The following is a 13450-nucleotide window of genomic DNA, read 5'->3' as shown; positions in this document are numbered from 1 at the left end:
TATATATATATATATCTGTGTTTGTCCCCCCAACATCGCTTGACAACCGATGGTGGTGTGTTTAAGTACCCGTAACTTAGCGGTTCGGCAAAAGCGACCGATAGAATAAGTACTAGGCATCCAAAGAATAAGTCCTGGGGTCGATTTGCTCGACTAAAGGCAGTCCTCCAGCATGGCCGCAGTCAAATGACTGAAACAAGTAAAAGAGTAATACTTAAACAAGAAAGGACAACAGATGAAAATGAAGCTCATAAGGACAGAAGAAACTACTTAGTATTATAAATCAACTGAATGTGCCTTGAAAGAATGCATAGTTAGGAGTGGTGTGTCAACCATTATTTCGTTACAATAAGAAAAGCACAGTAGAATTGTAATTTTAATTGATTAAAAGAAGTTTCAAATATTGTCTGTCAGCTCATGTGTTGCCCTCACCACCTTTCCATCTCTCTCTTTCTTTCTCTCTCTCTCTCACACACACACACTCACTTCTGCTTCTTGCTCCCTCCCAAAAATATTTGATCAAACTTACTTCAATTTCCGGTCAGCCACCATTTTGCGTATTTGAGACTCTTTACGACATTCTAATGCAAAAGTCTGTGCTTTCCGCAAATCTGCCTGCAATCCAGAATGTATCAACAACAAAGTTATACAAACCATTATAAACTTATGAGAATAAAAAGAAAAAGTTTCAGGTACAAATTCAGGTCATTATTTACAACTTTCAACCAGTGACTTCATAATCTAAGCATGGATATCAGCACTATGATGAGAGAATTATCTATGGAGAACTATTCCATGATGATAGAATAATAGACAAAATATTTTTCCACAACAGTGCACAATATAATCTGAGTTACTCAGCAGTGTTATAACTACTCAGTAGTAGCAGTTAACCACTTAGCCAATATGTCACCTATCTATCAACTCTTTAGTATTTAAACTGGCCATAACCAGCCAAAATATTCTACCTGTTTTAGGTTGAAACTGGCCAGATCCTGCGTTTCACACCTATTTTATAATGTCATCCTAAACACAAACAGACCCATCATCGAAATCTCAAATCTATGAGATAGTGCATGATTAATTCAAAGCAACGTAAATAAATAAACATTACATTTGACAGAGTAATATGAATGCTAAAGGGTTAAGATACACTATATTAAACACACAGTAACATTTCTGCTAATATCTCATCCATCTCAATTTGTTAAGCCAATACAATAAAGACAAACACTACTTACTCTCAGATCTTTATTAAAAGAGGTACCATATTTTTTCTCCAAGTTTCTACAAAGAGAGGAAAATGAAACTTTGAGCCCCGGACATTAAAAGTTAACAATAATTCTAAATGGGAGATAATCAATTCATTAAAAATAATGACTGAATAATCAAACAAATTAAAAGAATTTCAGTAAATTTCTTACTTTGCTTTGCTCTCTGCTTCTCGAGATTTCTCAGCAGCAATTTTGGCATCTTCATCAGCTCTGTTGGCATCTTGTTCAGAACGCGTTCGGAATCTGTTGGACGAATATCTGTACATGCGTTGTTTATAGAGACAGCAAGCTAAACGTTTGGTACGGACTTTCTTATTTTGGATATATATTTTCATTCTTGGGTCCATATATAGGACTGCTGTGTAAGCGCGGAATGACTTCCTCTCAGGCATTAAACTAGTAAGTTTAAAAAAAAAAAATCAATAGATTTTAATTAAATCAATTTAGATTGAGACAAAAATAGATATCCATATAACTAAAATAATTGAAAATGACAGTTTCCAAGACACATAACCTTTTTGATACCAACCCACCTGAGACCACCTCTGGTTTAAAAGTGATCTAAATTACAATCTTTCATCAAAATTTCATGTCAATTTATGTTCCAAATAAAGGTAGCAAGCTAGTAGAATCATTAGTATGCTGGACAAAATGCTTAGCAGCATTTGTCCATCCTTACATTCTACATTCAAATTCTTCCAAGATCAACTTTGCCTTTCATCCTTTTGAGGTCAATAAAATAAGTACCAGATGAGCGCTGGAGTTGACGTAATCAACTAACCCCTCCCCCAGACTTGCTGGCCTTGTGTTAAAATTTGAAATCAATTTACGTTCCAAATGGCATTTTAATAAATAATCCATAATTTTCAAAACTGACTGAAACAGGAGCAATGTATTTCAACAGCAATATGGTAATGAAAAGGTTAAAATAATATAAATGTGAACTAAGACAAAACAGGGAAACTTCCTAATTTCACAAATTTGCTAAGTAGAAAATGCTTGTGAAAATAATTATGAAGAATCTGAATTGAATTTTGAAAGCTGATTTGTATTACATTGTACAGGAAGAGGTTCAATAAGAGTATTTAGAAATACAGAGAAAGCTGAAAAGAATAGAAGATACAAAAGGAAGGGGTATTTTAAGTGTGGATAAGAGCTAAAAGAAAACATTGAGAGAAACAATAAATTCACAAAATTCAATTAATTTCAGAAAACATGGTAATAATAGAATGGAGTAAAATCAACAAAATATGAACATATTCAACACTAAATTTTAACTGAGAAGAAAACGCACTACAGAGACATTCCATTAACCATAGAATTAGCAATATAATTAAAGATAATCAGGCCAATAATTTTTATTTCAGGCAGAAATCAGCCTATAAAAAATTCTAATCATCTGAAATTTTGGTTTCAGCCATTGAAATTGTCTTGGTAAAAAAATGAACATTCTCTCACATCCTTTTGAAAAACGCAACCAGAGACTCTTCCAGTCTACTCTCCCTAACAAACTACAATTCAGAAATAGATATACAGGGGATTTTGTGGGTGAGGTGAAGAGCTACTTTTTGACAGTGTTATTAAGAGGAATTGATATATTAACGTATCAAAACACACTTCTATTTATTGGCTGCCATGAAACATCACTATATTCAAGAACATAGCAAGTATATAAATGAATTTAATACAAAACAACAAAAGTCGTTTCACAGATATCATATAATACTTTCAGTATTATATAGCAAGACCGCTGAATAAATGAAATATTATTTTAATGCATAAGTAGAAATACTGTCAATACGATTTAGAAGAAAACAACAAAGTCGTCAGAAGTTACCTACCCTTCATCAGAGTCAAATTCTCCAGAGAGTGGATTATTGAGAATAATATCTGTTGTGTCTGAGACAATATCCAATTCAGGTTCACCATTATCCAACAATTTTAAATTGTAAATTATCACAAGGGTTCCAGTGGAAGAATTAATTTTGTCAAATTGTGCATAGAAATCTTCAAGATTTTTAAATGGGGAATACTTCAGGATTAAACTCATTTCTAAGTCATGCTATAAAGCAAAAGAAAGTGTAGATGAAAGATATTTGTACTAGACAGAGTCAATTTCTTCAAGTATATATGTATGTGTGTGTGTGTGTGTGTGTGTAAATATCTATTTATACATATATTGTCAGTAGTCATATATCCAAAAAAGAAGCTCACACTAAAACATTAGAGCTGTAATATATTTATAAGGTTGTTATGGCCAGTCAGAGAGTGACCATTGGATTCACACCTATAAAGTACCTGGCTATACAGGCAACTCACCAGATTCAAATAGCCAGAGGCACATAACTCTATAGACTTCTATGTTGGCATGGGTTGGTTAGTTTAACAAGATTCAACAAGCCAGAGAACGGCACTAAGCTTTGATGGTCTGGCATGGTTTCTAAGGCCTCCCTAAATCAACCACTTTACAGAGTGTACTGGGTGCTTTTTTTCATGGCACCTGCACTAGTGAGGTCACCAAGTAACTTGCAAGACAAAGAAAAAGATTCCTCAACTGAGTGGGGAAGCAGTATTGAGGGAGATGGCTTTATGCCTGGTGATAAGAGACTAAAATATGATGGAGGGACAGGCGTAGGTGTCTTGCTATGAAGGAGATATGTGGCTAACCTGCATTACATAAAGGTAGAAGGGAGTAAATGGAAAGACAATGATGGTGGTGACAAAGTGTTAGAGTACTTAGTCTCAAGATTCAAGAAGGTAAGTATAAGAGGAAATATGCACAAAGGATTAGGAAGGATTGACAAGTTTGTCAGTGTGAGAGGAGAGTGACAGGTGGTTGGAGCAAAGTTGGAGGTGCAGTTGATATCAGTATGGAAGTGGGAATGAAAGAAATAAGAGTGGATCAGGAATGAGGAGGTGATCAGTGGCAGCACATGAAAGGTGAAGAACAGCAGTATACTGAACATGAAGACAGATTAGAAAACAGGAAGATGATGTGTGTAGAGGGACCTGAGAGAGAGAGAGAGAGATACACAGTAACAGAGATGGATGTCAGAAGTACAAAAGTGAGGTGAAGCTGTCAACAGCAGATATGTGAGGATATAGAAAATGATAGCAGATGAGAGAAGGTGTTAAAGATGAGATATGGCATAGCACAGAGGAGAGGGAGAGATAACTCATAGGAGAGATAATTCAAGAAAGATAACTAGAGGCACAGAAAAAAAGGTAATCAGAAGAAAATAAAGCGAGAAGGGATGATAGCGAATGAGGTGTAAATTTTAAAAGAAAGTGGTTCTAAGGAGTTAGATTATGGACATGCCTCAATAGGGGTTTAAAATTAATATTTTGGTTTGGATAAGATTTTTACTCATCTTAATGACACAAGTAGTGGAGTCTACTGATCATTAATAAACTTCTCTTGCCAAAGAAAATATTTAAAGGAGCAAATATTTACCAATTTTTAATCTTCAATCAAAAATCATAAATATAATAGTTTTACTCACAATAACAAAAATTTCATAAACTTATTTCATAGAATATTTTACAAGGTCTAGAAAAACACAAAGGAATTATCCAAATTTAAGATAGAAATGTAAAATAAATTATCAAGTTGACAGAGAAAACAAATTAGTGAGCTACTTACTTTTTCTAATGCTCGAACATTCTTAGCAAGAGGACTTTTGGATTTAGTATCAAAAGAAGGAATTGGCACTACAACCTATAAAACATGAAAAAAAAAAGAGTATTAGATAAGATAGAATTCTTCTCAGAAAAATTCTTTCTTTATAAGAATTATTTTCATATATCTTATGACCAGAAGTGAGAAAATGAAATTTGTGTGATATGGTAGAATAGAAAAGTATAGAAAATAGTTCACGTGACAGGCATATAGGATGTTTTTTTAATAATTTGAAGACATCACAAACTACTAATGCTAGAAATTTCAAAACATAGATGCAGGCATGGCTGTGTGATTAAGGGGCTTATTTCCTGACCATGTGGTCTTGGGTTCAGTTCCACTGCACAGCCCCATAGGCAAGTGTCTGCTACTGTAGCCCGAAGCAAGCCAAAACCTTGTGAGTGGATTTAAAAGACAAACTGAAAGAAGTTTGGGAGGAGGGAATGAGGAGAGTGAGTGTCTTTGAGTTTGTCCTCCACTACTGTTTGACAAATGTTGCTTAGTTTACATCCCCCTTACTTAGCAGTTCAGCAAAAGTGATCAATAGAATAAGTTCCAGGCTTAAAAAATAAGCACTGGGAATGATTTGTTCAACTGAAGCCTTCAAGACAGAGCTCCAACATGGTTGCCGTTCAATGATTGAAACAAGTAAAAGATATATACAAATAGTTGTTATTCTATAGATACTAACATATATTATAGATATTATAGAATCAAGAAAAGTATGAAACATCATCATCATTATTGTTGTTTTAATGTCAGCTTTTCCATCCTTGCATGAGCCAGACAAAATTAAATGAGGCAGATTTTCGGCATCTGGGTGCTCTTCTCATCACCAATATTCATTTGTTTCCAAGCAAGTCGATATTTCCCCTGCTTCAAACACAGACGGCATTTTCACAGAAGCCTGCAAATGAAAGACACCACCTGTATGATGGTAATTATCATCATCGTTTAACGTCCATCTTCCATGCTGGCATGGGTGAGACAGTTTGACGAGAGCCAGCCAGGCAGAAACCTGCACCAGACTTCAGTGGTAATACACCTCTACAATTAGTACATGATGTCAGGACAAATAGATGCAATCAAAACATACACACATATCCATCAGAGAGCTAATATCACTGTTGATAACAGACTTCTCTCTCAGAGTGAAAAGCAGACTGTGTGATACTCATATAGAAACAGCAATGCTACATGGAAGTAAGACATGGGTTCTGACTGTAGAGGACTTGTAAAGAAGGAAAGAAACAGGGACACACATACCACTGGTTTCTATGTAGTTTCCATCTATCATTTTCACTCATAAGGCAATGGTTAGTCCAACACAATAGTTGGAGACACTTGCCCAAGGACTGAATCTAAAAGCAAGTGGTTGAAAAGTGAACCCCTTAATCACACAACCATGTCTACCCCTATCTACACCTGCATTTAGTGCCTATATTTTGCATTCTAACTTCTTTCTGTTATGATAAATTAAGATTTAGATACATTTTTGTCCACTTCAGTCATAATTGCCTTAATCCAGGACATTATCATCATCAACATTTAATGCCTGTTTTCTATACTGACATACGTTGGACGATTTGACAGGAACTGGCAAGGCCAGGGGCCACACCAGGTTCCATGGTCTGTTTTGACTTGGTTTCTACTGCTAGATGCCCTTCCTAAAACCAACCACTTCACAGAGTGTACTGGGTGCTTTTTATGTGACGCAATCAAAATGCCTTGAGCTTCAATATTTTTCTGAATTTAGTATGTAATGTTTAGACATGTTCTATGCAGATTTTATGCTATAACAGATTTCTCAAGCAACTTTATAGTTACCTCATCTATACCTTCTTCTTCGTGGAATGTTCGGGAAAGGAATAAACATGACATAGTAGTTCCCTTCTTTGTAAAAATAATCATGTCATTCCCAATACGCATTGAGCCTCTGAAAAATACAAATGCATAAAATATTATTATATATTCTTAACCCATTCAGTTTCTTTGCAAAATATTTCTCTGAAATCACACAAGCATCAAAACACAAGTAAACAAACTTCAAAAAAAAAAAAAATGATCTTGCTTTATATGGAGGTCTACAGATTGCTTGCTAATGAATCTTTTTGCAGATAAAATCAAATTTTGGTTCAGGATCTGTTTACGTTTAATCATAAAGGAAAAAATATATTTCCCTTATGACAAAGGAATGTATATATATATATACAGATGCAGACGTGGTTGTATGGTAAGAAGTTTGCTTCCCAACCATATGGTTTAGAGTTCAGTTCTTCTATATGGCACCTTTGGCATGTGACTTCTACTATAACCTTGTCAGTGGATTTGGCAAATGGAAACTGAAAGAAGCCCATCATGGGTGTTATTGTCTCCTTGCTTTGACATTGCATGGTACTTGTGAATGTCACTTATGTGAACACTGTTTTGTTTCTTATGTTCTGTGGAAAGATGTCTGGTCATGGAGTGATATTACCTTACTTGGAAACAGACAAGTGTTGGTGACAGGAAGAGCATCCATCCAGCTGTTGGAAATCCATCTCAACAAATCCTGTTTGACCCATGCAAGCATGAAAAAAGTGGATGTTAAAATTATGATGATGATGATGAGATACATCCCTTGTAACCAAACATAAACATGTCCAGGACCAAAGTTAGTTTCATTGATAAGATGATTCATCAGCAGGTAATCAGTAAACCTGTGTATTAAACAAGGTCATTCATTTTCTTTTTTTTTTTTTGTAGTTTTTCATTTGAAGAACAACCAAGCTTGAAGGGGATTTAACTTTATGAACATACAAATAGATGTAATTAGCATATAATACATGTAAGTATATATTAATTCATTTGTTCATCTAATGTCTGCTTTTCCTTGCTAGTATGGGTTGGATAGGAATGTATCAGAAGCAGAATTTTGCAGCAGGATGTTTTTTCCAGTCACCAATCTTTACCTGTTTTTCAAGTAAGGGATTTTTTATTCTATAATTCTTCATAAGTGCAGAGTAACTGGTCATAATGTCAACAGGGAATGTAAACATCATTCACCATTCACTCAAGCAAAACTGTAGAAAGTCAACATTCACGTGTGTATACACACACGAACACAGTAACACTGTGTGACTGAACCTGAAACCATGTGGTTGTGAAGTGAACTTCTTAGCCATAGAGCCATGCCAGACAGTATTCTTATCACAAAAAATTGTTGAATCTTGGGGTAATCTAACTTCATTACTACAGAAGCAGATGTTGTCAATGTGTGTGGGGGAGAGACTTTTATTTTGGAAAAACATTAGCTAGATTATCAATATTTCTTCATGTCCTACAATAGCATCATAAATAACTCATTACCACATAATTATAATGTGTGTATATTATTTCAAGACTTTATACAAAATCAGAGGCCATTAATTTTAGCCTAGCAGACATTTTAGTCTTCAAATTTCCATTTTCTCTTTGTCTCCTTTATTTTCACTATCCTATTTTTTAACAAATTTTGATGATCGCCAATGAAATATACAATTGCCTTTTTTTGTAGATACTATTACCTATCTATCCATCCAGTCATAACATAGAAGTGGTAGTAATTTTAGATAATTTGCTTTCAGAGGCAGAAGGTATCACAACTCCAAATGGCTGTGACTATACAGTTCTACATTTGAGAGATGAGGAATTATTTACATTTGACAGATATTTGTCCTCATCTTGTTTGTTGTTAACACAACATTTCGGCTGATATACCTTCCAGCCGTCATCAGGTGTCTTGGGGAAATTTTGAACTTGGGTTCTCATTCCTAAGGTATTTTTCGATGTTATTATCATTATTATTACCATTATCAATAATATTAATATGCTAACTTTTTGTTTTTGTACGTACTTGTTGTGTGTCACACTTACTTCAAAGAAGTGGTAAAACAAGAGACAAGGACAGAGAGGAAGTAAGAGTGAAAGAGTGAGAGAGAAAGGGAAGGTGAGAGAGAAAGTGAGGGAGAGAGTGAAAGAGACAGTGAGTGGTGATGGCATTCGTTTTGTGTTTTTAAATGTTTCAGAGAGGACGTAAGAGAGAAAGAAAGAGAGTGAGACAGAAAATGAGTGAGTGAGAGAGAGAGAAAGAGAGACAGTGAAAGAGACAGTGAGTGGTGACGATGTTCGTTTTGTTTTTTAAATGTTTATCACATCGCAAGTAGATACATAGATACATATACACATTGTTAAATCAAAAGTAGGAGAGAAGAGGGACACAAAGGAAGTGAAAGGGAAAGAGAGAAAGTGAGAGAGACAGTAGATACATCAATCCAAAGAAAAGTTCATACATAGATGCATACACACAGCAAATATAGGATGTCAATTTCACTTTTCATTACCACACGAAGATAAAATTAACTCACAAATGACTGAGTACTCCACAGACATGCATAACATTAACGTAGTTCTCAGGGAGATTCAGCCTCACACAGAATATGACAAAGCTGGCCCCTTTGAATTACAGCTACAACTTGAGACATATATATATATGAATGTATTTGTGAGTGTGTATAGTTGAGATTAGTTAAAATATGTTTGCAATAATAAGTGTTGATGGTGGAAATAAACGCAATTACCAAACTTTCATTCATAAATCCATTTATTATTTCATTCTTTTACATTTCAGATTTGTACATTAAGGTTCTTTGAATATGTATGATGTATTTTAAGGTTAAATAGTAATTCCGTTTACGTTTGAGTAACTGAGATATTTTGGTTGGATTATATAATCATTGGTGTTGCGTTACTTTCTATATTCTGTAACTGTCACAATATACTTTTCTAGGCCTAAATATTTTGTGGGTAGGGGACCAGTTGATTAGATCGACTCCAGTACGTAACTGATACTTAATTTATCAACCTCGAAAGAACAAAAGGCAAAGCAGAATTTGAACTCAGAACATAAAGACAGACGGTCATAGTATACAAACATTTCTCATGGCACCAGTACATTTTCTATGTTTTCCGTGAATTTTTCATGGATCCAGCTAGTTATTATTATTTAGCTCACTGCCTGGAATCAAACTTGGAATCTTGGGGTTAGTAGCCCGCACTCTTAACCACTAAGCCATATGCCTGTGGGCAATTATGGAGTGAATTTTAGGGCTTATAAATGACATCGAAAAATACCTTAGGAATGAGAACCCAGGTTCAAAATTTCCCCAAGACACCTGATGAAGGCTGGAGAGTATATCAGCCGAAACGTGTTAACAACAAACAAGATGATGACAAATATCTGTCAAATGTAAATAACGTAAATAAGCTGTGACTATATAAAACACATGTTCACTCTTTAAGAAAATATTCATACAACATATATTGAATTCCCATAGCACATATATTTGAGACTACACATGAAAATGCCTATCTGTTTAATAGACAAACTTCTCTCAACATAATTTATCTACTTGCCTACCATTAACTTTTGTCCTCTACATATTTTCTCCACTACAACAGCCTCAACTTTAACCTAAATGCACTTCTTTTATCTACCTGTGTCTACCTTTTATCTACCTATGTCTAATACACTGGACCCAGCACAAAGCATTTTACCTAAAGTTTTTCCATCAGAACTGCATCCTTCTGAAATCCACTCTCAATTTTCCATCGATCAAAAAGTTAAAACTAAATAATAAGTACATTAGTATAATCTAGCTGTTTCTATCCCCTATTATAAAATTTTACTTCATCTTATTAATAAAGGACTCAGTATAAAGGTTATAGAAAATTTTGAAAGAACTTCTAAATCCAACAGCTACTGATGACGGAACTTCTGTAAGTGTGGATACATCAGTTTAAGAACAAACATGCATCCACATTCCTATTTAAATTCAGCTACTTTCCATAGTCTATAAAAAGAATGCACACAAATGTATGCATTTTTAAAACAGACATCGTTAGCAGCTGGATATCCTAATTCATTCGTGTATAAAAAGTATTTATGATTTTCCGAATAAAGATAATATATGCATGGTTAGAACCTATTACTTAGAAATGTTTGAGTCCAGCACTTTAATCTTATGTTCTAGTTTTATACTCATAGTTTCTAGTTAATATGAAATAGCTACACCAGCAATTCAACTTCCTGAATAGGAAATCTTGTCAGAGATATTGGAGATGATTCTTACATAAATAAATACTCCTGCTTGTAACAGGGATGTTACAGTTTGGTTCTACTGGCACCACTAAACACAGGAACTGAAGGAGCAACAACAATAACAAAACAGCACAATTCCTACATTGCTCTCTACATACACAATGGCTAATGCTAAGTCTTTCTGTTACATATTCATCTTATACTATACTTCATCCTATTCTATACAAGTTTTTTGTAAACCACATTAAAAAAATCATTATAACAGTGTAAATACATACGATTTCAAGCCATTGCCATACATTCCAATCTGTTGGGAATCTGCTGACTTCTTGGAAGATTTGCCAAATGTTATAATATCAGCAGTTTCATCTGCGGAGAAGAATAAGCATCAATATAGATCAATGAAAGCAAAATGTAAAGATTATGACATTTTATTTTGGTAAGCAAAATTAACTTGTATGGAGCAAATATAGACAACTTGTATCAAATTAATAAAAATACAACATATAGGCTACAATAATTTATTTCTTGATCTGTTTTGTAAACATATTTCTAATAAAAATATTCTGATTTATGTTTTAATTTTCAAAAAAATAAAAGCTTTTGAGAAGTTTAGTGAAATACCTATGCTCCAACTTGATAAAAGATGTTTGTTTATCTTAACACTTTAAGTCTTTAGCATTTAATCCGGCCATATCCATCTGAATATTCTACCTGTTTTATGTTAAAACTGACCATATCCAACTTCCTGTACCTACACTACAATGTCATTCTAAAACTTTACAAACACAGCACTGATATCCTGAAGCTACAAAATAATGGATGATGAATTCAAAACAATGTAAATATACAAGCAATACATTTGACAAAGAAATTTGAATGCTAAAAGGTTAATAGAGAGCATTTGGGACAAGCTGGTGTCAAATTGATTAACTGAGATTTATGTCTCTGGAAAGCTGCAGTTGGTTAAGTTGGTAAGATGTCTGACAATTAAAAAAAGGGCTAACAGACAGTATCCTACCACCAGTCCTGAATTATTAGCCAAAGTTCACTCCATCAGCGTCCAGATTGTCAGTGTTAAGAAGTGCATCACATAATTTGATTTTGGCTTGCTTTAATGAGTTCCAATTCTTACTGGAATGTTGACTAAAGTGGGATAGTAGCTTGATCCTCACTTGCACAAAAATCACTTAATGAAAAATTACTTTTAAAAAGTGAGTTCTGTATTTAATACCTTAGCATTATAATAGTTAAATTTGCATTCTTACTTGGATCCATGCCTTCGCCATCATCAAGAAAACACATCATAAAGCCACCTCGAAGACTTTCATCTTCCACTGAAAATGAACAAAAGATTTTAAGTAAATGCAGATGACAAAGATATAAATTTCATGCATTTAGCAACTAAAAAGAACACTTTCATTTTTCCAACAATGGGATCTACCCGAAATATTAGCATACGCTTCTCTTTACAAATTTATTTCTCTCCTTTTTTATTTTTTTTTAACAAAATAACAGCATAACTAGTTTCATTACACTAGGTTTAATGTTTACTTGAAAGCGCTTGCAAGATCAAGGGTATACAACTGCTTAATAGATTGCTACAAAAATATTTTTATATTTCATCTGACAGAGCATAAAATTCTAATACATAAATTATTTCACAAGTACACAAGGGTTTCATTTTTATAAAAAAAAAACTAGAGTGTTACTTGTCATATGACAGATTTTATATATATAGATAACTATGGAACTACTTTTTTTTTTCATTACCATGGGTAATATCAGGAGATACAGCATATATATATACAATAATTATAATTTAACTTTTATCAGATTCCTTGGTGCTGATACAAAAAACAAGGAAACAAGTACTAATTTTCAAAAGAAAAAATAATTATTACGTTAAAAAAAATTAGATAAAACAAATCTCTCATTTGTATATTTGTAATATAGATTTATTGGTTTTCTAAATTTTATCAGCATAACCACAATTTGCTTCATCAAAAACCTATCTCTACAAAATTTAATTAGAAAAAAAATGTACATTTTTCAGAAAGTTATAAGAATCAAAATACATGGCAGGGAACCAGATTGAAGTTATGCCTGCCTGCCTGCCTCTCTCTTTCTCTCTCTCAATATATAAGGTGGAACTGGCAGAATCAGTAGCATGCCAGGCAAAATGTTTAGTGACATTGTGTCTGTCTTTACATTCTCAGTTCAAATTCCGCTGAGGTCATCTTTGCCTTTCATTTGGGCTGACTTACCTCCTACACCAAAATTGCTGACCTTGAGCCAAAATTTGAAATCAATATATGTATATATGTGTGTGTGTGTGTGTGTGTGTGTGTGTGTGTGTGTGTGTGTGTGTGTGTGTGT

General features: G+C 33.9%; 1 protein-coding gene across 6 annotated transcripts in view; it reads right to left on the bottom strand.

The window, feature by feature from the left end:
• Positions 1–13450, bottom strand: part of LOC106879882 (ATPase MORC2) — a 167114-nt gene that overhangs the window by 105579 nt on the left and 48085 nt on the right. For all 6 annotated transcript variants that reach the window (XM_014929608.2, XM_014929613.2, XM_014929607.2 and 3 more), the window contains exons 5-12: positions 12340–12408; positions 11350–11440; positions 6781–6889; positions 4918–4992; positions 3116–3336; positions 1425–1670; positions 1242–1287; positions 530–615 (exon numbers count right to left, since the gene is read on the bottom strand). In XM_014929608.2, the coding sequence (XP_014785094.1) occupies positions 530–615; positions 1242–1287; positions 1425–1670; positions 3116–3336; positions 4918–4992; positions 6781–6889; positions 11350–11440; positions 12340–12408 (943 nt within the window). The remainder of the gene's footprint in view (positions 1–529; positions 616–1241; positions 1288–1424; positions 1671–3115; positions 3337–4917; positions 4993–6780; positions 6890–11349; positions 11441–12339; positions 12409–13450) is intronic.

This window comes from Octopus bimaculoides, chromosome 1 (genome assembly GCF_001194135.2).
Source record: "Octopus bimaculoides isolate UCB-OBI-ISO-001 chromosome 1, ASM119413v2, whole genome shotgun sequence".
Taxonomy (NCBI): domain Eukaryota; kingdom Metazoa; phylum Mollusca; class Cephalopoda; order Octopoda; family Octopodidae; genus Octopus; species Octopus bimaculoides.
The sequence above is the reverse complement of the archived record's forward strand: the minus strand, read 5'-3'. Positions and strand labels throughout refer to the sequence as shown.